General features: G+C 51.1%; 9 protein-coding genes and 1 pseudogene across 10 annotated transcripts, besides 1 other annotated feature; 5 read left to right on the top strand and 5 right to left on the bottom strand.

Moving 5' to 3' along the window:
- Nucleotides 1-22887: part of a sequence feature (contig 1.61 483..865047(-1)) that runs on past both edges of the window.
- On the bottom strand, nucleotides 176-1456 carry ANIA_03692 (rhomboid family protein; the record flags this gene model as incomplete). The annotated part of the gene is made up of 1 exon (XM_656204.2): nucleotides 176-1456. Exon 1 carries the CDS (start codon nucleotides 1391-1393, stop codon nucleotides 176-178), a length of 1218 nt encoding a protein of 405 aa, XP_661296.1. The 5' UTR covers nucleotides 1394-1456.
- On the top strand, nucleotides 2793-4903 carry ANIA_03693 (SIF2 family protein; the record flags this gene model as incomplete). The annotated part of the gene is made up of 5 exons (XM_656205.1): nucleotides 2793-2842; nucleotides 2916-2932; nucleotides 3028-3128; nucleotides 3247-4839; nucleotides 4871-4903. The coding sequence occupies 5 exons, from the start codon at nucleotides 2793-2795 to the stop codon at nucleotides 4901-4903; spliced, it is 1794 nt and encodes a 597-aa protein (XP_661297.1).
- Nucleotides 5490-6611, bottom strand: ANIA_03694 (uncharacterized protein; the record flags this gene model as incomplete). Its single annotated transcript, XM_656206.1, has 2 exons — nucleotides 5490-5847; nucleotides 5911-6611. 2 exons carry the CDS (start codon nucleotides 6609-6611, stop codon nucleotides 5490-5492), a joined length of 1059 nt encoding a protein of 352 aa, XP_661298.1.
- trpE (anthranilate synthase TRP2) lies at nucleotides 7222-9113 on the top strand. Its single transcript, XM_050611452.1, has 4 exons — nucleotides 7222-7290; nucleotides 7386-7534; nucleotides 7601-7674; nucleotides 7739-9113. The coding sequence occupies exons 1-4, from the start codon at nucleotides 7279-7281 to the stop codon at nucleotides 9049-9051; spliced, it is 1548 nt and encodes a 515-aa protein (XP_050467481.1). The 5' UTR covers nucleotides 7222-7278; the 3' UTR covers nucleotides 9052-9113.
- Nucleotides 9422-12256, top strand: ANIA_03696 (epsin). Its single transcript, XM_656208.2, has 4 exons — nucleotides 9422-10119; nucleotides 10204-10273; nucleotides 10329-10549; nucleotides 10610-12256. Exons 1-4 carry the CDS (start codon nucleotides 10047-10049, stop codon nucleotides 11929-11931), a joined length of 1686 nt encoding a protein of 561 aa, XP_661300.1. The 5' UTR covers nucleotides 9422-10046; the 3' UTR covers nucleotides 11932-12256.
- ANIA_03697 (uncharacterized protein) lies at nucleotides 12605-14211 on the bottom strand (the record flags this gene model as incomplete). The annotated part of the gene is given in 6 exon segments (XM_656209.2): nucleotides 12605-12888; nucleotides 12944-13052; nucleotides 13311-13446; nucleotides 13644-13734; nucleotides 13786-14059; nucleotides 14073-14211. 6 exon segments carry the CDS (start codon nucleotides 14106-14108, stop codon nucleotides 12605-12607), a joined length of 930 nt encoding a protein of 309 aa, XP_661301.2. The 5' UTR covers nucleotides 14109-14211.
- Nucleotides 14796-16424, top strand: ANIA_03698 (annotated as a pseudogene). The gene has a single exon. A coding segment is annotated over exon 1 (1629 nt).
- On the top strand, nucleotides 16708-19309 carry ANIA_03699 (fungal specific transcription factor domain-containing protein; the record flags this gene model as incomplete). The annotated part of the gene is made up of 7 exons (XM_656211.2): nucleotides 16708-16877; nucleotides 16976-17887; nucleotides 18022-18025; nucleotides 18083-18174; nucleotides 18206-18453; nucleotides 18496-18625; nucleotides 18739-19309. 7 exons carry the CDS (start codon nucleotides 16708-16710, stop codon nucleotides 19307-19309), a joined length of 2127 nt encoding a protein of 708 aa, XP_661303.2.
- On the bottom strand, nucleotides 19445-20608 carry ANIA_03700 (uncharacterized protein; the record flags this gene model as incomplete). The annotated part of the gene is made up of 3 exons (XM_656212.1): nucleotides 19445-19980; nucleotides 20039-20274; nucleotides 20325-20608. The coding sequence occupies 3 exons, from the start codon at nucleotides 20606-20608 to the stop codon at nucleotides 19445-19447; spliced, it is 1056 nt and encodes a 351-aa protein (XP_661304.1).
- Nucleotides 20830-21704, bottom strand: ANIA_03701 (HpcH/HpaI aldolase family protein; the record flags this gene model as incomplete). Its single annotated transcript, XM_050611451.1, has 3 exons — nucleotides 20830-21367; nucleotides 21403-21494; nucleotides 21576-21704. 3 exons carry the CDS (start codon nucleotides 21702-21704, stop codon nucleotides 20830-20832), a joined length of 759 nt encoding a protein of 252 aa, XP_050467480.1.

Below are 22887 nucleotides of genomic sequence, written 5' to 3'. Positions count from 1 at the left end.
AATGATAAATTCGCACACATATATCATGGTCATCGAAAGCGAATAAGACCAGTCAACCAACAGGCTACTCGTACGAGGCATAGCCACTCCACTTCACCGCAGCTTCTCTCATATCCCAATGAATGCCATATAACCAAACTCCAGAAATCAATGCACACTGTTGATACGTACTCTGTTACGCATGGTCAGGTGTATAGCTGGTTTCACCTAGCATCGTCTGCCCCGGAACCGACGGCGTAGCTGTTTGGGTTGGCGGCTGATTCGGGCTAGAAGCGCTCGTGCCGGGATGGGCGCGTGCCGCAACGGCAGCCTGGAGTCTTTGGTCCAAAGCCTTGAGGGCGACGGCTCGGCGCCGCTCGGCTTCCTCGCGCTTGGCCATGCTTCGGCCACTGCGGTTACTGAGGAGGCTGGGGAGACCGGCTTCTCCTCGTGCGAGAGCCTGCTGATTCCCCGAGGCTATTTCTTCCGCTGAGAAGGGGGTGCATATTTTCAGCGAGACAAGGAACGAGTAGATAGTGTCAGAGACCAAGCCGATTGGTGGCTGGATTTTGTCGGGGAAGAGGCACTTGAACGCAAATGTCTCGCTTGCGTCGCCCTTGATTCCGACGCCGTCGGTAGACGTGCCAGTGAGGTCGGGCTGCCGTTTGTAAAAGCGGAGATAAGTCCAGCTTGTTATTAGACCGAACCATGCCAGTGTAGCCGCCACACGGGTTCCTACGATAATTCCGCTGAGGGTATTCAGGAGCAGAAAGACAGCCGGGAAGTGTTTCACTCGCATTTTGACCAGGCCTTTGAAAATAGTCACCGTGTGTTCTGGAACGAGCTGCTTGAAAGCGACGAGGAAGGAAGCTTGAATCGAGATGCCGCCGCAGATTTGTGTCACACTGGACAGAGCCGAGTCAGCAGGAAATGTGCATGCAGTTGTACATGCCTCATCAGAGGACGAGGACGAAGACGAGAACAAGGCGTACCCGCTATGCGGAGTCGAACCCGCACCCGAACCTGAGCCCGAACCACCACTGATTGCAGCCCAAAAAAGATAGCATGGCACGATCACAACGTTCGGTACAAGCGCGATGGTGACAATGAACTTGGTGAACTCCCGCGAACCCCATGCGCGCTCCAGGTACTTCCCGCCATAGAAAAGCGTCGCCAGGTTCAGCAGAACGGTGAAAATATTCTGCTCGACAAATGTTGCCGTAAGGAGCGTCCACGGGTAGAAAATGAACTGTGAAGGGACGAGGGTCAGGTAGGGGACCGCCGGAGAGACGGCAGGAGTGCCCGGGGTTGTGTCGAGCTGGCGCCATCGAGCAATGTTGTACAGGAACGAGAGAGTGATGAGACTGATGAGACAGACACGGGTCGCTGGAGGAATGTTGATTCTGAGCGCCATCTTTGCGGCTGCGACTGCTCGCGAACGCAGACCGCAGGCTGTTGGGAGCCGGGCCTGAAATGTCGTCGAATGCGGCAAAGGAGGCGGAGGCTGGCTGTGGGAGCGGACAGGTCGCGGTTTGGAGACGACTTTCCGCAACTGATCTGATTTGCGCGTGATGAATCCTTTCAGATTGTACGAAAGAACCGGATCAAGTCAGAATTACTGCGTCTTATTCTTCCTAACAGTTAATTAATCTAACAGCCAGCGCCTCGGTTCGTTGTTTGGGCTCTTCTTCGGTATACCGAGTTATGAAATACATATATTTTGCTTAGTCATTATACGGCGCGTGTTCAGCCAAGCCTCTGGCTTGGCACGTGAGCGGGCAGTTTCATCCCATCGTTGGGCTGATTTACTATCACATAAGAACAGGACTCCTCTGAACTGTGAGGTATAGGACCTGGGACCAACGCAGATACTCAGCTACAGTGCAGTACAAAAACTGACTGATGACCGGGTTATATATCCTCTATCCCCGTATCAGTTGAGCGGCCTCAAGAAGTCATGACCATAAAAAAAGTGACATTAACGCCCTCTGGCTAGTGCACTTTGCCGATCTCTGGCTGCAGGCCAACCGTGGGCCAGACGCCACAAGGAGAGCGCCAGTCCAGTGTCCACTTTTCTAGCCCAGCCGGGCCTCAGCTTTCAAGATCATTTCATGTCCAAAAAAGCTCAGTCTCAGAGCCGCCTGGAGTTCCCTGGAGTGCTAGACATTCGAGAATCAATCCCGCCTGGGTCTGGCTCCCTGCGCTCATTCTTCGTCCCGTGATTCCATCCCCAACCGTTCCATTTCCCATCCTCTCTCAGTCCACGACTCCGTACTCTTCAACTGCTCAGGCTCAAACTCCCACTGCACTCTCTCCGTATCCGGCCTTCTGCAGCGGGTCTGATTTGACACACGTTGGTTGCTGTGCCGTGTCGAAATTATTCTCGATCCATAATCTCCTTGTCCAGCTTCTCTTTCAGCTCTTTGCCTTTCGAAGTGCAGAGCATGTCTAAGGCTGCTTGGCCCTCTCTTTGATCACCTGTCTCTTATCCTCCCCACTTTGCTTAGTCCTGAGCTAGCCCAGCATCTATCGGCTATCCCCAGACTTGCCGCGCTTCTCCTTCACTTCATATTTCTTCATCTTAAATTGTCATTCCAGCTATTCCTATCCGTCCAGCTCCTTTTCTTTTTCCCGATCACTTCTTTACTGTCTCCTGGTTTCATCCTGCGCACTTCGACTGGCAGTTTTTTCCAATTAGGTCAATCGTTCTCAGACCGATTTGTCGCATAATTGCGCCTGCGTTGCCTGTCCAACTATCCCTTCTGGGATGCTCTTCCACTATCCCCCTTCATAGCTGTCATATGTAACAAGCAATGGCACACCCGGCTCTCACATCACACCACGTCAATTACTTGATATGGAGGTACGTTGTTCCGAAGTTGAAATGCGTCTCCGCGTTTTATGCTTGATTGTGATTGATACTGACTGCTGCTTAGGTACCTTCAAGAATCAGGTTCGTGGAACCTTTCTTTTTCTCCTGTACCCCTCATTTTCCAGCCCGGACTCGTGCCTGTATTTTATTCGGCGGTTATCTAACCCTTCTCGCAGGCCATGGCGAGGCTGCTGTGACACTCCAGCGCGCTTGGAATCGTGATCCGCAGACTCTACCTTTTGCTCCTTATATCCGCACTCATGCGCTCGTCTCGCTCGTCCAAAAGGGTCTGCAGTACCACGAACTTGAGCAGTCGCTCGACAAGGCACGTTGATTGATTATTTCTATTTTTCTATTCTTGTCACTTCTCAAAGACCTTGTCTAATTTCTAATAGGAGGGCAATCCTGTCCCCTTGGAGCCATCGAACTATTTCTTTGGCCCGAAACCCTTTGATCCGGACGCGCTACAAGGTCCAGACGAGACAAGCGTTAGCGCAGACCAACCGCCAGCCTCACCGACAGGCAAGATTGCGCAGGATGGGGTCTTGACCAACGGTCATTCGACCGCTGATGTTGCCGCTCCGCAGAACGTCAAGGCTTCCCGCAAAGGCGATCGCGCGGAAGCCAATGGAGAAGAGGTCCCCATGGAGATCGAATCCACGAACGGCGTTCCGAATGAGAGCAAACCAGATATTACAAAATCACCATCAGTGGGAAAAACCGCCATGGTGGACGGCGACGGGGATGTGGACATGGGAATTCCGCCGGCTTCGCAGGACCAGGAACCAACCGCGGCGCCGATTTTTACCCTGACCACCGGACACAGCGTTGGCGTTCAGATCACCCCCGCCAAGGCTGCTGATCTCAGCCCCAACACCGCCATTATCGATGTGGCTGGTGATGATCACGTGACAACCACAATCTGGCGGCCGCACGACCCTACTGTAGTTGTGGCAGCTGGTGTTACCTTTTGCAGTCTGTATAAGCTGTCTTCGACCTCATCACCGGTGCACGAAACGCTCGTTGAAAACAAAGGGGACAATGTATGGGTCTCTGCGGTAGCCTGGGACCCCTTTGGCCAGAAATTGGCCGTCGCTACTTATAATGACATGCGAGGCTCTATTACCATGTACGATGTGAATGGGAACGCTGTGGATCTCTTGCCAGAAGTTCCCCGAATGATTTCAGGCTTGAAATGGGCAGATAGTGGTTCACAATTGATTGTCGTCGCCTCCGACAGCAAAATGTCAGAACTTGTCCTCTGGGACGACTCATTACGGCCGGAAGTGTTCCCTACTCCTCAGATAGTTGACGACTCTATTCTCGATGTTAGCTGGCTTGGGACCAGCCAGGTTTTCGCGTGCGGAGGCATATCGGTTTTCCAATGTGACGTCAAATCGAGTATTCACCTCTCCAAGACATATTCTTCTGGCGACCCCGAGCACCCTTGGACTTTCATTCGCTGTGCAAGCGCCGGTTCATTGTCTGTGGCAGTTGCAGCATCCTCCTCTAATGCCTCGTTTTGGATTCCAACTCACGACATGCACTTGAAAGACGTCCACGATGGCCATATCACCGCCATTCAATTGAAACCCGAACCGTCCGAGCAGCCAGATCAGCCGTTGATTCTTGCCTCATCATCAACAGATGATACAGTAAAGCTGTGGCACATAGATTTACAAAATCAGAAGTTCAACTGCATACACCGTTTGTCACTCGGTCAGTCGTTACCAATCCTTTCTAGCTGTTTCTCGCCCGATGGATACGCTCTGGCCGCCGCCAGCAAGGACTCTTTATCAATATGGAATGCTCAGCGTGGAGGTACTGCCATGGCTACGTGGAAGTCCCCGAGCGCTGACAACACCGAGTCCGGGGAAGGGGAAGCTCCTGTTGTCAATGGACGCAATGGAAACATGGAGGACGCGCTGGATTGCTCGCTAAACTGGGACACTGACGGGAAGAAGTTAGCATTTGGGTTTGGCAATAAGGTATGTATCATCCTATCCCTTGGTTTTGCAGGAAACTGATGGAATTCGCAGCTGGCGATTATAAACCTACAACGGTGACGTGCACATAAACATGCAGACAAACAAATCAAGAGCAGCAACATAAGCAATAATCCCGGCAGGCGACCTTCCATCTTCGGCCCATAACGGTCGAAACGGACATTGCATTCATTGTTGGGCCAGAAAGCATTATCTCAGAAGCGAGAGCAAGTGCTCGCCCTCGAGGCGGATCATTTCACTGAACACTGATGATCTCTTCCGCCGGTCTAAACCTATCCGTCTAGTCGGTTTAGCGAAGAGACATGGGGCGAACCATATGATTCGGAGGGCATATCCCTACTTATCTGTTATCCACATTTTATGATTACATATGCATCTCAATGTCTGTTTGGGTTAGACGATACAAAAGGCGCAGACTTCTTGGAATCAGGCGAAAGGCGCGGTTGCGGATAGCATATGGACGGGACACGGGTGGATAAATCTGAGTTGATTTTTATCTTTTATTCTATAGCTTCTATGGGAGGCACGGTCAATGATATTCAGGAGGTGCAATATCACACCACATTTGGCATATCCGCGCTCGTCTGTTTTTGAACCATATATGAAACCATGGAAAGCAGCTTCCTTGGTTACTAGTCGTTAGTCGAAGACTCCCTTTGTATATTCGTTATATCTTGTCTTTGCTTGTTCTTCCCAATCCTTCTTTGCCTGCGGGCTGTCTCGCGATTGCGGAATTCTTCTTCGACATCAGCCCAGCCTCGCATCCAAGCTGTGATACCGTCAAAAAGTGCATCCACGTCAAAATCACCCGGCTGGCAAACTTTCTGCTTCGACCACCACCCTCGACCCTTCTGTCTTGGGGTCTCTGCTGGTTTCTTCTTGTGGGCCAACTGATACTCCTCCTGATACCGTTCAATCCATGTTTCAAACCCACGAACGGTGCCCTGGAGTGCTTCTCGCTCGGCCATTTCCTGCTGCATATCTGCCTGGCTATAGTAGATAATATATTAGTCCTGACCGGCGGCAAGATGGCAAAGATCCACGTTGACATACAGCTCTTCAATTTCGGCCTCTAGTTCGGCTATCCTACATCGCATCCGTTTTCGTTCCTTGTCATGGAGCGAATATATATAGAATGTCTCCTCGCGGCGTTTCAAGAAAGCATCGCTCAACCTTTGCATTTCCTCGTCGAATTCCTTCACCAGATTGTAGACTTTTGGCGTCTCGAACAGCGTCCGCGCCGGCTGCGTCAGCTGCGCCGTCGAAAGCTCCCCTAGAGAACGCGCATGGGAATGAGCCATTGAATTAGAAGAAGCGGCCGGGCCTCTTAGACCATCCGGTCTCCTCGACGCGCCAGGGTCAGGACCAGGATCGGATCCGGGACTACGACCACGCTGATTTTGTGTTTGTTGGTTTGAGGCGACTCCTTGCGTCATATTTAACTGTACATTTGAGCGTGGATTAAGCAGAAATTCTAGCTGATTGAGGCACTGGTTTATACTTTGCGCCTCGGCGGAGAAGCGGTTGGCATGACTTCCTCGAAGAGTTGAAAGGCGCGCGAGTTGAGTAAGGCGATTTGAGATATTGTTGGGGCTTAGAGGCCCTTCCTCATCCAGTGGTACAGCTCTGTTGTCCACGGTAAGGGGATTTGGGATATCTTTGGAGCTTGACGCTTCTGCGTCGTCTGCCAATACAGCTTTGTTGGTTGTTGTGCTGAGACTTGGGAGCTGGTCTGGTGTAGGATTAGGATCCATTATGTTGGGCCGATAGCGCTGTGTATAGTTAGTGTCTGTTTGATGAAACCTGGCTTTGGGATCCTACATGGATAGAGAAGATAAAGTATTGAAGAATATAGGGCTTATAATTATACAAGCAAACGCGCCATTGATGACTTATTGAGAAAATAAGTCTTTGAAGCTGTCTAAGTGAAAGTCACGAGGCCTCAATGGCTTGGGAGCTCCTTCCTCTAGAATTTCTCTGAAACGGAGGATTATATTCTTGAAGGAGGGTTTCTTCACTAGCCGCCGAGCCGTATATGTTTTCCTACTCCATTGGTTGTCTTGCTATGGCAAGTTTTGTTATCAGTGCTTTTATCCAAGCGGCGGTCAGCAGAGGAGAAAGTAGGTACGGAGTATGACATTGTTACTCGCGAATCAATATTCCCAAATCACCGCTGCCACAACTCTTTTTACCTCCGTAAAAATAAATCTTGCTGCAGATTGTTCGCTCCAGCATTTTGGTGCCCGTTAGCAGATTGGTGAGGTTGGCTTGCCAGCAGTGTCTGATCCATAGAGTTGCTGCTTATACTGACTCACCTCCGCTCCTCCGCTAAATTTCATTTCTTTACAATCCCCGCACACGCGACAGAAAGTTGACTGTCGCACCTGTCGCACTTGTCGCATTTATTGGGTGTCAATCAGGATGGCGCCTCCTGTGAGCCTCTTCCTTTCTAGCCAAATTTTGCCCCTTGTCCATACCAGCTCTGCGCCGAAGCCCTCGAATAGGTACTGACATTGTCTCTGACTCAGATCACCATTGTGCCGTCTCTCGAGACCGCCAAAGCTGCGATCAGCCAGTCGAAAAACTCGCGGTTCCCTCCTAACCTCCTTCCACTTACGTCGTCTATCTCGGCCGATCTTTTGACGCCCACGCTTGCTTATTTGAGGCTTGCTGAAAAGTGACTTGCCGCCCTTGATAACGGTTGTAGTGTTGGAGGAGGCTAACCTTAACAACATCGCAACAGTTCGAAATTGTCATTTCTTTATGAGAGTGCCGCGACAACAGAAACGATTGGGAGGTACAGCTTTGTTGGTGCAGGTATGTGATGTGCGCGGTGTTCATGGAATTCTGGACTGGGCTAACGTGCTCTCATACAACATAGACCCCCACACCGTTCTCAAGACAGGACCTGGTCATGGCCCTGAAAGCGATCCGCTCCCGATTCTCGAAGAGAAACTGGCCAACTTCCGTGTCGCGTCCGTGCCCGGACTGACCCTGCCTCCGCTTACCGGTGGTGCTATTGGGTACGTGGGGTACGACTGCGTCAAATACTTTGAGCCCAAGACTGCGCGTCCGCTTAAGGATATCCTCGGCATTCCGGAGTCGCTTTTTATGCTGTTCAACACCATTGTGGCCTTCGATCATTTCTACCAGGTTGTCAAGGTCGTCACATACATCCCAATTACCGATAACGACGCGGAACTCGACGCCAACTACAAGCATGGACAGGCGGTCATCCAGCGCATCATCGATACTCTTCAGCGTCCGGATACTCCTTTACCCCCTCAGGGCCCGATTATCCAAAATCAGGAGTACACCTCCAACATCGGACGCGAAGGGTACGAAGGACACGTCGTGAAACTAAAGGAACACATTGCCAAGGGTGACATCTTCCAAACCGTGCCGTCGCAGCGTCTTTCCCGCCCAACGTCGCTTCATCCATTCAACCTCTTCCGCCATCTCCGCACCGTCAATCCCTCTCCTTACCTCTTCTACATCGACTGCGAGGATTTCCAGCTAGTCGGAGCCAGCCCAGAGCTTCTGGCAAAGGAGGAAAAGGGCCGCATCATCACACACCCTATTGCCGGAACGGTGAAGCGTGGCAAGACTGCTGAAGAAGATGAAGCGCTCGCTGAGGAACTACGGTCTAGCCTGAAGGATCGCGCAGAGCACGTCATGTTGGTGGACCTAGCGCGCAACGATGTCAACCGCGTCTGTGACCCACTGACCACGCAAGTCGATCGACTGATGGTCGTTGAGAAGTTCTCCCATGTCCAGCACCTGGTATCACAAGTCTCCGGTGTTTTGCGTCCTGAAAAGACCCGCTTTGATGCCTTCCGCTCCATCTTCCCGGCAGGCACAGTCTCTGGAGCACCAAAAGTCCGAGCCATGCAGTTAATTGCAGAACTGGAGGGTGAGAAACGAGGAGTCTACGCTGGTGCAGTCGGCTACTTCGGATACAACATAGCCTCGGCCGACGGATCTAAGGAGATTCCTGGTGCAATGGACACCTGTATTGCTTTGCGTACCATGCTGGTGAAGGACGGCGTGGCGTATCTGCAAGCAGGTGGTGGTATTGTGTTTGATTCAGACCCTTACGATGAGTATGTGGAGACACTGAACAAACTGGGTGCGAACATCGCCTGTATCAAGGGAGCGGAGGAAAAGTATCTCAGCATGGAGGCGAAAAGCTAGAGTATTTGGTTACCATGATAGATTGGATATGAATGACGGCTTATTAGAATATGACATGCTTTATTTGGTTACTCCATAGTTGACCAGGAACGTTTTGTATAGCTTCGATCGACGTCATCAAGTGCAGTGCACCGCCACACCAGGACGAACACCATGCCAGGTGGAAAGCAAACGTTGCGCAGGGTATTGCACCCTTACCGCAGCCAAGAAGATATTGCTGATGGTAAGAGCAAAATCAGAGTACTTAAGCGACTCCGTGATGTACTTAAACTGGATAGCAACTCTCGGCATCGTCAGCCGTTAGGCATTAACATTCAAAACCCCTCTCAACAGCGTACCCCTCCATTGTCTATTACCCTTGACGATTACTGATTGTTTCAATCAGCTTCCATCGTCTCCGCGCCTGGAGCAAAAATCTACCTCTCTTGTGGTGGTCTTTGTATGCTGGCAATATCTTGGGCAACCTTGTCTTTGGAAGCGTCGTCAGCCTTGCGCCACTCCCACACCAAATTTGACTCTTGATGAAGAACCAGCCCTCGACGTCTTTCACGACGTCTTTCACGACGCCTTGCTCCTTGGGCAATTAGCTCTATATTGCACCCGGTCTTATCTCCGCCTTTTCAGGGTACCCTCACCGTCTTGGGTGAGAAAGACAGCAGACCACCTGGAAGCGGCTTACATACGCCACTGCCACTGCCACTGCCGCCGTGGACTAACAGAACTAGACTGACGACGAGAGCCACCATCCTCTATCCCTCTTCCAACTCCCACTCGCTCTTACCACCCCTATCTACGATTCCGGGAGACGGACTGGCTCTGCTCCAATCGTCCCTCTCTTTAAATCTATTCGATACCTAACACTGAACGCTCTTTACGATCACTCAACCTCGAGACTTGACCGGCGAACCTCACCTCCGTCTCCGGATTCCTGGCCCCCCGTCATTTGTGAACCCACCTCCTACCTAACCTGCCCCTCACACAACCACACCGTCACAATGTCAAAAGTCGTGCGCAGCGTGAAGAACGTCACCAAGGGTTATTCCGCCGTTCAGGTGAAAGTCCGAAATGGTATGTTTCCCTGATCTACCGGTCGCCGGGTACTATCTCCGGTCGGACATTCGACCGATTGCTGACTCTTTGCGACTTCTGTAGCGACGAGTAATGACCATTGGGGTCCTACCGGAACTGAGATGGCAGAAATCGCCTCTCTAACGTTTGGCAGGTAGGCTTTTTTCCGAAACCCGCAATAACACTACTTGGTGCTGACTACGTCACAGCCCGACAGACTTCTACGAAATCATGGACATGCTAGACAAGCGACTGAACGACAAGGGCAAGAATTGGCGCCATGTGCTGAAGTCATTGAAGGTCCTTGACTATTGTCTCCACGAGGGATCTGAGCTTGTCGTCACATGGGCCCGGAAGAATGTGTACATTATCAAGACCTTGCGCGAGTTCCAGTACATCGACGAAGATAGCAGGGATGTCGGTCAGGATGGTGAGTAGATATGTGTCCACCTGTTCCGTACGAGCCGCCGACTAATATGTTGTCTGTTAGTTCGCGTTGCTGCGAAAGAACTTACTGCCCTGATCCTAGACGAGGACCGGCTGCGCAGTGAGCGATCAGACCGGAAGCTCTGGAAATCCCGGGTGAATGGACTTGATGATTACCATGGCGGCCACGCAAACGGATTGCCACCCCCACGGAGAGAGCGACGAGACCGTCGACGCGACGATGAGGATGCGGAGTATCGCTTGGCAATTGAAGCGAGCAAGCACGAGGCGGAAGAAGAGCGCAGACGACGAGCACAGGCGCAGAGCAATGGGGAAGAGGATGACGAGGACCTGGCCAAAGCGATTAAGCTCAGTAAGGAAGAGGAAGAACTGCGCCGGCGTGAATTGGAGGAAAGCAATGCCCAGTCTTTGTTTGATGACAGCACACCCGCTGCCCAGCCGCAACCGACCGGCTACAACCAGGGATACCAGCAGCAGAGTGCAGTTGACTGGTTTGGCAATCCGATCAACCCGCAGCAACCGCTGACGACAGGATACCTGAACAACCAATATGCGAACCCGACCGGATTTCAGGGACAGGCCACCGGCATGAACGGATATACCAACGGTTTCCAGGCACAGCCTACGGGTTACACCCAGAACCCGTATGCTCAGAATAACTTCCTGCAACCTCAGGCTACTCTTCAACCCCAGCAAACCGGGTTTAGCACCAACAACCCATGGGGAACGGATATGTTTAATCAACAGCAGCAGCATCAACAACCGCAACAACAGGAAAGCATGCTCACACCGGGCTCCAATAACCCATGGGGCAACAACCAGCCGGAGAGTCTGAAACCTATGCCGACCGGTTCCAACAACCCGTTCGCTGCCCGTACACAGCTTCAGCCGCAGTTCCAAGCTTCAAGGCCTGCCACATCGGGAGCACCATCCCTCAACACACTGTCAGAGGAACGAGCGACGAAACAATTCTCGAACCAGTTCCAGTCTTCTACAAATCCTATAGCCAACTACCAAGCACCTCAGTCATCTCAGCAGAACCAATCTCTGGCGCCGCCTAAGCCGATGGACCCGCATACTGCTCGCCTGAACGCACTCCTAGCCACCAGTGAAGGGCAAGACACTTTCGGCAACACTGGCGATCTGCGTATCCCTGCGCAGCACACGGCACCTGGCACTTTTGTCAACTCTGCAGGCCAAGGTCTGGACCGTTTAAGGGCCGCGCACACCGGGAACAACCCGTTCTTCGGCCAACAGCAGCAGCAATTCGTCCCGCAGCAGACGGGCTATCTTCAGCAGCCCAATAACCCCTGGGGAGCCCACCAGCAGCAGCCGCAGCAGGGCGGCAGCTTGATTGATCTGTGAGGTGTTTGACTGGTGATGAGGTGCTTGTTTAGTTAAACCTTTTGCTTCCGTGTTCGTTTCTTTCCGTCCGTACATTCGACTATACGGTGTCCAGATACCACTTTTCCTTTTCTATTTGTTCCTTTTTATCAGTTACCCTCATTATCATATCTCCTTGTGTCTGTTCTTATTTATCATGAGTTGGTCGGGCATGTTATCCTTTTTTGTGCATTTCAGAAGTATAGCAAACAAGTCAGTCCCTCACCTTATTGTCGTCAATACCACCCTTCGGTCTCAGTATTCGGTCATTTCTCATGAATTATCTTTTCCTAAACAGAAGTTCTCCGTCACATAATTACGTTCTATATCGCCCAATACCATATTCCGAATATCCTGAAGATCCTGGAGATTCTGCAGAACCCCGCGACCCTGGATTATGTATACCAACAAAGCAAAAAAAGGCATACGTGTTTCTGGGTCAACTGGCATGAAACATTGTACTTCATGTCTATATCTGTGCTTTGTGCTTGGCTTGTTCTCATCTTCTAGAGTTGATACATAAACTGCGTTGCCCCATCACCTCGAGGAGCTCATTGCCCATGCAAGAGCTCAATCAATGGCCACGATTGGGATCTCGCAGCACGAGAACATTATGAACCTTTTCAGGAAGAGTAAGGGGCTTGATTGTCAAATTTCATGTCTGCAAGGCGCCGGAACTATCTGAATCAATGACAATTCTCCTATTCGAAGCCGACCCATCCCTTAGCATCTTCGGCGCATCATCCACCCCCGCCAGGCGTGCCTTTCGCACGATCAAGCCCGGTGGTATTAACGCCTCACTCTCAAGCAAACGCTCCAGCGATCGCATAAGTTGCTCCGCAACAGGCTCACAGATATGAAGGAACTTGATGAGAATACCATAGTAGTGAATACGCGAGTGTCGGTTCTTCGGCTCCCCCGTCAACCCAGAAGATGTGCCTGCGGACTGTCAGAGTTGCTACACAGCGCTTCCTGTAAATTGTTGCAGCCTCACGTCCAACCATGTCAAGGACATACCGCAGACATCCTCCTGTTTCGCCGCGGGTGGTGTCGATGGCTCGAGTCATGTCGAACTGGTCTACGAGCACGTCTGCCTCAGCTCCCTGGAGGATACGGCGGTGGCGGCCGATGTCAGCTACACAGATGACTTTTCAGTCCGCATTGCTTTGCGAGTTGCGTTGTGATGTGGGCCTATGGCTGTTAAGGCTGATAAATTCAGGCATTATATCAGTATAAGATCCGACGGATATCCTGGACAATCCTGATCAGGCAAGTGGATGTTTGAAGCTTAATTGTGGTAAAGCCGTCAGGAGCTGTATCCGCTGATACTTGGCTATCACAACCCTATCTACAACTCTTACTCCCTTGTTGCTAGAGCCACAGAAGCGGAACCAACTATGGCTGAGCAGAAGGCGCACGGAGCGTTTCCCATCATTGCGGGGGGAAAGCAGATTATGCTGAATGCATTTGAGATGTCGACGGTTGGGCACATGTCGCCTGGGCAGTGGAAGGTGTACATTCAGTCAAGTGGACAGACAAATATTTGCCGGTTGATTTCCGAGCTCTGCTAGTTCCTTCTGCTTTCCAGGCCCTGAGAATCGTTCGGCCACGAAGCGCACGATCGAATACTGGACTAATCTAGCCAAGATTCCCAAGCGGGGGACATCACTGCTCTTTTGTTAGCAAACACTTACGGTGGCCATGACACGTACGAAGGCTCGATCAACAACTGTATCCAATGCGCAGCGTAATAGCCGGTGACGGAACCTTCGATTGTGGGTAGCCCTAGCTAGAGCATACATGTCTAACCCAGTATTACATGCTAAGTGGACATACTATAGCCTATCCCAGCCATGGCAACGGTGACCGAGCACCCGGCTTTGCTCTCACAGCCTCCATCTCCTTCGAACCTCCCTTTCTTACAAAAATAACCGTCAACTCTTGCCCATATGACCAAGGGCGGTCGCTGGAATATCGTTACTGGATGGAAGAAGGGCGCGTTTAGGGCAGCTGGGTTGGACAGCCTCCGGACCATGACCGCCGGTATGCGCAGGCTGATGAACACGTTTGTGTTTTGTACAAGTGAGTCCTCAACGATAAATCCACAATCCTCTTGAAGCTACTAATGGTCGATTGGAGACTATGAGAAGGGCGGTCATGTTAGGAGTAAGTATATGTACGATATTTATCAGAAGGAAGTGTCCTTCTAGTACCTGGCAGAGTGGCCTTTGGTATCTATTAAAATTCCTTCAGACACTTGTTCAAAAGATATCCCTGGCGGTTCTTATTATGCATCGTATTTTGCCTCGAGCACATCAAATTTCAAGAAATATGCTATACACGTGCAATTTATGCTCCTTGGTATACTCTAAGATCCACATTTTCTCCAATAGGGAACATGTCTACTGTCCATTGTCTTTCTACTTGTCAGTGATTCAATCTATCTTCACTATCTCAAGCCTGATATTGCTATTCTATTCTACTCCTATAGCAGTCAGTCCCCTCCCTCCCTGGCTCTCTCATCGGATCTAGGCCCGTGGATCTTGAGTCTAGACTGGACGTGGTCAAGAATGAGGAGAAGTGGTCCCTGCAATATCACCCCTCAAAATGACAACATACCCTTCCCCATACACATAGAGGAGGGTTATCGTTCATGAGATATTGAGTAGGTGGTATAAACAGTCTTGATGCTGATGCTGATGCTAACCTAATTACTGATAACTTTCACTCCGAGATCCGCTTCCCCAGAACATCGCACTCGGCACAGCTTATAATCACGCTGTTCGTCCTGTCCATTGTGAACCATCTTTTAGAGTATACTATCATCCGAGTTCTCTTCCATCCCAATGGCCGACAGAGTCGATTCCAGACCCAAGTTCAAATCCTTCGCGCCTGGAATCTCAGAAAAGGACCAGCCAGGCAACGCGTTCACCTGGACAGCCGTCGACGAGCGTGCCCTCCGTCCGAAAATCGACCTGGGGGTCTTCCCCGTCCTCATCATCCTCTTCATCCTTAACTTCATCGACCACAACAACTTCGCCAATGCCCGCTTAAGAGGTCAGAAGAGGACCTCCGCCTTACCGGCGTGCAGTACCAAACGTGCATTTCCATTCTCCTAGTCGGGTATATCGCCTTCCAAATCCCCTCGAACATGCTCCTCAACACGTCCACCAGGCCTAGCTGGTACCTCTGTGCGGCTGCGGCTCTCTAGGGTGTCATATCAGCGGATACAGACGGGGTGCAGAATGCGACGGGAGCTATCCTATGTCGATTCTTTTGGGGTGTGCTGAGTCCAAATTATTCCCGAGGAGTATATATTTTCTATTGAAGTGGTACACGAGACGGGATATGCAGTTGCGAGTAACGCTACTTGAACGTGGGCGATCTTGTTGCACAGGCATTTGGAGGGTTAATTGCTGCGGGCATATTGGGCCGGATGGAGGGCACTGCCGGGGTTAGGGCTTGGAGGTGGCTATTTATCCTCGAGGGGGTAAATATTATTGCCTTGCAATTATAGCCGGTCTTATATTGCCGGATTATCCATCTACAACGTCGTGGTTGTCGACTGAAGAAAAACAGGTTGCGCCTGAGACTCGAGCTTGATCTTGGTGCTGATACCAGCCCAGACCAACCAAGTCTAGCTGATGCCCTCAGAGGACTGAAGCAGGCCGTTATTGATCCGAAGGTTTGGCTGCTGGGGATATCTTATCACTGTACCATCATGGGTTTATGTGTACGTCTTATCCTCTTCACAATACATATGCTACTGCTGCTGGTGCGATAAACTCATACTCCCGCAGTTTAGCTACTTCTTCCCAACAATCACTGAATCCCTCGGCTACGGGACAACAACCACCCTTCTTCTTACCGCGCCACCCTGGATCTGGCTGTGCTGATTGCCCTGCCCAACGCCTGGCACGCTGATCGAACAGGCGACCGGTACTTCCACTACCTAGGTCTAGCAGCAGCTTGCATAGTGGGCTACGTATCGCAATGGCAACGCAGTCCACTGCACCAGGATACATATCTTTGTTCTTGATGACGAGTGCGTTACCACATCTACTCAATCTCAGGCTGAAATTATAAAGCTAACCTCTACTTTTGCACAGCCGACTACGCCCTAAGTTTCATCATATTGGCCTGGATCAGCAGTACGATTCCTACCACCGGCCAAGCGTGCGGCGGCCATTGGGATCATCAATGCGATGGGGAACATAGGCAGTATTCCCGGCTCATATATTTTTCCCGTCGAAGTATGGGCCGCTCTATGTCATGTCATTCGGGGCGGAGCTGGCGCTCCTGGGAATGGGATGTGTTTGTGTCCTGATTCTGAGGACTTATTTGAGGTATCTGAATAGGAAGATGGATGGGGATGAAGAGAGTATTGAAGGTGAGGGTGAGAGGGAAGAGGAAGAGGAAGGGAAGCCTTTCGGTACTTGTACTGAAGTTGATCAACCAGCACTACGCCCGTAAGTATAGTGCCGTTAGCCGTTGCGCGGACAGTTGATGTTGTATGCATATACCTATACCTTGAATTCGATTACGAACACATCCTTTGCAATAATCTGATAATGTAGTTAAGATAAGAGAGAATACTACACTGGAGATAAGATAGCATAGGCTGTCTCCATAGAATAAAACGGGCTGGCTTGAGATACTCTATTACCCCAACATGAACAGACTAAACTATAAACCACCCTAGTCTCTTGTCTCTCGACCCTTCTCCTCCAACATTCCCAGACTCGGTGCGTCAAAGCCATGAAACATTGGCAGCTCAGGTCGGATATGGAAGGCCTGTCTATCCTGCCGCAGGAAAAAGATACCTTTAAGGGTCCGCACAATGTTTATCTTCACCGAGACAGGGTTAACACCAGCAGATCAAATGTGACGGCGAGGATCCTTGCCACAACTGCCAGTCCCGCGAGCAGGTCTGCGAGTTCCAGGATAGCAATGACAATGCGTCGACCAGCCGTCGGTCGGTCTTGTTCACTTTATATGTGTCCAACAGCTGACTGTAGTGGAACAGGTACGCCGCCTCCTTCGCAGAACGCTGCCAACACATGGATAACCTATGCGAACGCCTTGAGGGACTAGCAAAGACGCTATCTAACTGCATCACCATGAACAAGATCAATGGCAGACAGGATGTGCCGACTTCACCGCGGTCATCGGCTTCAGTAACGAATCCAATCCAGCCAGCGCGACATACCATGGAGCGAATGGCGATGTCTCAGGACCCGGTCATCGACATCCCAGAAATTAGCGAGATACAGGATACGTCGCCTGGGTTTCGGCTAGGTGCTGTCTCTGGGTCTTCAGGAAACATGCAAGGCCATGATACACAGACATATCCGACACCCGTTGATGCAGTCGGTCATATGGTTGCGGATTCGTATGGGCGGCTAAGGCGTGTGTACCTGTCACCGCGGTTACTGGATGGAGACCTTACTGACATCATCTCATGGCGCAGATATATCGGCGGCGCAACAAACAAACTGATAATCGAAGCCGTCCAGATCCTCTCGCCAGGCGGGTCCTCCGAACCCGCTCCCTCCAAGGACAATGAAGGCAATGAAGTCAGCCTCCCTTTCTTCATACAAGGCCAAGTTTGGCCGGAACTCCCGTACCTCCCTCGACCACAAGATCTCAGCCGACCACCGCAATACGTCTCGGACCTGCTGGTTGGAATCTACTTTGACCAACTGCACTACACGTTCCCGATCCTGTACAAACCGGATTTCATGCGGCGGTACCAGCTCATGAGTGCAGCAAATGGAGCTAGGCGAGGCACTGTTGTTGGACGCGGCTTTCTCTCTGTCTTCTTTGCTGTCTGCGCCTGTGCCTCGAGTCTGTTACCCAGAGCTTCTGGGTCTGCGTCTCTTCCTGGAATCGAGTACTACCAAAAAGCGCTTCTTTGCATTTTGCATCGTCTGGGGAAGTGTGCCTAGAGCAGGTACAGTGTCTCGGTTTGTTAGCGCTCTGCTCGGCTGGGTTGAATACGCTCTCGCAGAGCTGGAGGTTTGCCGGTCAGGCTGTAAGGCTTGCGCAAGATCTAGGACTACATGTCTTTAGTTTAGTAAGCTCCCGCCCCTTCAGTCTATATCCAATACAGTTTACTGAATGAAATTAACAGAAAGGAGCTGCCCTGGGCATTCCCAAAACAACCCAATATGTTGAGACGCAGGTCGCCAGGTGTACGTGGTGGAGTGTCTTCACTCTTGACTGGTATTGCTTCCTCTTATCGACACAATTGCAGGTTCCAAAATGCTTATATGCGCAGTTTAATGTCCACCTGCCTTGGCCGCCCCATGGCCACCGATGAAGCCGACTGTTGCTGCGAGCTTCCCTTTGATATCTCCAACGAAGACCTTGAGCACGGCATCCCACCCCGGCCAGCAGAACTCAAGAATCCTAGCGACTTACCATTACCATCCTCACCCATGACCGGCTTCTTTGCATTCGCGCGTCTCTGCCGGATTGCTGCTCGTATTCACAGATTCTATAGTACTAACCGTATCTGAGGTCGTGATACAACATTGATTACAGGCGGAGACTGGAACGCCCTTCTGCCAACCCTCAACGGCTTCGTCCGCGAATTAGACGAATGGTTGCAGGAGTTACCAAACGAAATCCGGTTCAGCGCGAACCTCACGCAGAGCGGGCCGAATCTAACGATGTGTGTTAATTGTGTTTATTCTGGATTCGGGGACGATTATGAATCTTTATCGGTAAGCCTCCCAAACCGTTACTCTACCTGATATTTCCTAATTACCCTCTTTTTGTATCTAGGCCCCTAGCAGCACACTACTCTGAAGGCCCAGCTACAGCCATAACGCCTTCTAAGCCCCGTAAATTCTCCCCAAAGCTCGAAAACCCCTCCGCCGAATGCATCAACGCCGCCCGCAGCTGCATCCAAGCCGCAGAGCTAATCCGCGAGCGCGTAGCCCCCTCGCACTACCTCGCCTTTTGCGTACAGTATCTCACCATCTCTGGCATTCTGCTACTCAGTATGGCAGACGATAATAATTCGCCTACTTTGTTACCGGACATAAGAAACGCACTGAGATTCCTGGGCGATCTCGAGGCAATCTGGCCGGGTGCCAGTCGGAGTCGGCTGATCCTTGATCGATTACTACAGAGCCCAAGGCCACAGCCACGAGCGTGGGGGGTAATGGGCACGGGAATGTCGAATGAGGGGGATGGTGAGAATATGGATAGACATGGTCAAGAGCCTGATGTTTACGGTGGAACCGGAGCAGGAGGATGGCATCCTTCTCTACCGGTGCTGGATGAGCTGCTCTGGGAACAATTTCCTGACTCAAGTGAGGTGTTCTTAGGGCTGAGTAATTTCCCTAATTGAAGTTACTGTTCTATTGGAAAGCAAGCACCAATCATTACTAAACCCCTGCCTATATACATCGGGCTATCCTCTTTCAATCCAAAGGCAAGGCAGGTTTACTCCTGATTAAAAATGACAATCTTAATTCCCCTTCTCTCAAACTGTGCCCGAAACGCCTCCTGTGCCCTCGTCAAGGGAAAAGTCTTCGTAATCAACGGCTTCAGATGCGCTCTTTACTTTGTACAAGCTCAATCGCTTCCTGGTAACATCCCGGCGTGAACCGGACCGTCCCCTAAGCGTCAACTCGTTCGCTATCAGTAGGAAAAAGAGGGGCTTTGTGAGTCGCTTCCCCAGCCCAGCTTGGATGCATGTGCCCCTGGGTTTCAGGATAGTAAGTGCCATTTGAGCAGATGAGTCGGCGCCACTGGCTTCGACAGAGATGTCGACCCCGTGGCCAAGGTTGTGTTCTCTTACGACGGAGGATGTAAATTCGAAGACGAATTTCAGAGGTTCAACATTTTCAGATATTTTCGGTGAAAGAACGCCAATATCTTCTCCATACGACAATGCGAAATCAAGCCGGGATTGCTCGATATCAAAGACCACGATCTTGCACACACCGTAGGCTTTCGCAATGGCAATTACGAGGAGGCCTAATGGTCCACACCCACCGTCACCAACCACTTTAGCAGCTACTTCATTGTTAATAGGATGTGGGAGGGCTAGCGTACAGTATAGCCACCGTCTTACTCGCACTCAGAGCCGCGCGTCTAGCCAGCTGCACCGCAATCGCAAGAGGCTGGATTGCGCCCGCTTCTTCCCAGGATATCTCCTCCGGAATGGGGATGGCCATGTGCGCCTTGCAGGTGAAATATTGCTGCAGCGTGCCATCCGTGGGGTCGAGGCCGCAATATTTGAGATTTGCGCAAGTGTTTGGGTTACCGCGAAGGCAGAACGCATCTTCTTGATTGTCAGGACACTTTCTTCTTTCAATATTGGGCAAAAAAGGGTAGTGGAAATGTGTGAGTCTCCGTACGTGGCACAAGCAAACCCGGGCTCAACGGCCATACGCTGTCCGACATGTCTATCCTTCACTTCGGAGTCGATCTCCACTATTAGACCCCTTAGACCCGCGGACTCGTGGCCGAGGATTAGTTCCCTCGAGACATTAGGGTTATTCCAGTTGTGGGTATCGGACCCGCAGATTCCTGTTGAGATGACTTGGACGAGCACCTCGTTCGGTCCTGGGGGTGTAACGGGACGATCTTGGATTGCGAGGGTGAGGTGTGAGACCCGGACGGCAGCATTGTTGATGGGCATTTTTAGTCGACCAAGTGGTCTAGAGTTGGTTTTCGGGTTTGGTAATGGTACTTCATGGAGTCTTAAGTATCGCGTCTGTCTGTCTCTCTTATAGTTCGAGGGTCATCAAGTCTCGGCCCAGAGCGTTGATTAGGGCTGGCGGCTCTCCATCTATCTGTATACAGAGTATGCAGTATGGCCATGAAATACCTTCAACCTCGAACCCAGCAAACAGAAGCCTCTTAACTTCCAATAATGCCCTTCAGCTTCCCCATCTCATTCCCCATCCAAGCGCTCAATGCCACAATATCCGCACCGCAATTCACAAAATCAAAACCCTGCTTCCACCGTCTCGCAACCTCCTCCGCCCCCAACGCAAAATGCCCCGCATATTTATTGTGCATCTTTGCAGCCCTCAAAACTCTCGCAATTGCGTCCTGCACCTCCGCGATATGCGGATGCTCAAAAGCCACGTGCCCCATGGAACTGGCGAGATCATTCGGCCCAACGAACAGCATATCGACCCCCTCCACGCCCGCAATCTCCTCACAGTTTTCAACCGCTTTCCTACTCTCAATCTGCACGATGATGACGATATTGTCGTTTGCAGTCGTAAGATACTCCCTCGGATTCTGGTGAAATGCACTATGCGCAAACATTGCTCCGGCGCCCCGGATTCCAGCTGGCGGGTACTTGCACCGGGCCACAATAAACCGGGCTTGTTCAGCTATCTCGCACATGGGAATCATTATCCCATGTGCACCAGCGTCGAGGGCGCGCCTCATCATCTAGGGTTCGGAAGCCGGTATGCGCACGATGGGCGAGCAGTTGGCGCTGGATATTGCGGCGACTTGCAGATGCATTTCAGATCGGTTATTGCGCCATGCTCGCAGTCTATTAATACCCACTACCCACTCCTCTTTCTAGTGAGTAAAGGCTGTGTTTTAATGATAGACGGTGGGTGTGCGGATAAGGAGGTGTTACGTACGTCTTCGCTCAGTGACGCGACCGTTTCAGCGAGCTGGTAGCCCGGGAATTCAAGCCATTGCCCGAGAGATGGGGCCTCCCGGGCTGCGGCGCGGGAGAGGGAGGCTTGGAGACGGGTTTTTGTGGTCATTCTGTAGCTGCGTAGTTTAGAGATTCTGGAAACTGGAGGAGGGGAGGCTTGTTGGAGCTCAAATGCTTAATGTATACTGGGTCGGCCGGAGCTCGCCCGATGCCGTTGGAGTTTATGGAGATACGGTTAACATTGTTATGATAGGGTATGTGTCGATAGCTATCTCTATATGTGCTTTGTATAGCTTTGAAGTCTTCAAAAAGTGTTTTCTCTTGATGCAAGAGAGTAGATATTGTCATGCTCAATGTAACATACATATTATAGGTCGACCTGCATTACCAGTAAGCAAAATCAATGCCTTGATATGCGGAGGCCCACTTATAATGTAATATCAGTTTGCTGAAATAGAAGGTAAAGAATAGGTAAAGCCAAGGAAAATTATCGTTCATGAAGGAAATCTAAAATTACATGAAACAGATCAAGAATGCTATGCTACAAGTTCCCAAAAGCCACCTTCACTCACATCTAGGTCATTTGCTTCAGCTTCTCAACCTCTCCTTTGGCCGCTTCTAACATCCGCTTGTGATCCAGCTTCGCCTGTCGTATAGCAGCCACACGGGCTCGGTCCTTGACTGATTGCTGTGCCATCTGTTCAAACTTTGCCAGCTCAGCCTTTTCCTCCTCAGTCGGGGGCACTTCCTGTGCGCCCGTCATGTTCTTCACTTTATTCCAGATATCTTGATAAGTGAGGTTTCGGACATCCACGGTGGCCGTCTTCTCCGTTGCTGAGGGCTCGGGCGCATGCTCGTCCTTGGCGGCAGCATTCAATGACGCAGCATTGCTGAGTTTCTCTGCAAAATATACCGTTAAAGAGGCGGGCCCGTCCTGGTTGTCGGTCTGTTTCACGGTAATCGGAACACCGGGGTTATGATACTTGAGTCGGGTGAGACATTGCCGCCAAAAGTGCCGTGCACCTTGATGACCGCCGTAGATTTTGCGAGCATATGTGAGGTGTAGGCGTGTGACGGCCGGGTATTCAGCGGTTGCATTAGCTGCTGAAGGGAAGATTGCGGCGCCTGTTCCCACGCGGATATTGAGAATCTATTTGGCTTGTTAGCGACACTAGTGACTCGCTTCGAATATAGTATCCTTTTTCTAGCGAGTCCGATTATCAGAGGCAGGGTCAAGGGAGAATTACTTTCTAGAGACACGTTAGCAATTTGAGTTAATTGAAATCAGAGAC

This window comes from Aspergillus nidulans, chromosome II, assembly GCF_000011425.1.
Source record: "Aspergillus nidulans FGSC A4 chromosome II".
In the NCBI taxonomy this organism is placed as follows: domain Eukaryota; kingdom Fungi; phylum Ascomycota; class Eurotiomycetes; order Eurotiales; family Aspergillaceae; genus Aspergillus; species Aspergillus nidulans.
Note: the sequence above shows the minus strand (reverse complement) of the source record. Positions and strands in the feature narration are given on the sequence as shown.

Coding starts and splice junctions, on each gene's coding strand:
- trpE (XM_050611452.1), top strand. Junction 7,535..7,600: donor TATTTGAGGCTTGCTGAAAA/GTGACTTGCCGC, acceptor ACATCGCAACAG/TTCGAAATTGTCATTTCTTT. Junction 7,675..7,738: donor GTACAGCTTTGTTGGTGCAG/GTATGTGATGTG, acceptor CATACAACATAG/ACCCCCACACCGTTCTCAAG.
- ANIA_03696 (XM_656208.2), top strand. CDS start 10,047: ATGTCAAAAGTCGTGCGCAGCGTGAAGAACGTCACCAAGGGTTATTCC. Junction 10,274..10,328: donor GCCTCTCTAACGTTTGGCAG/GTAGGCTTTTTT, acceptor ACTACGTCACAG/CCCGACAGACTTCTACGAAA. Junction 10,550..10,609: donor CAGGGATGTCGGTCAGGATG/GTGAGTAGATAT, acceptor GTTGTCTGTTAG/TTCGCGTTGCTGCGAAAGAA.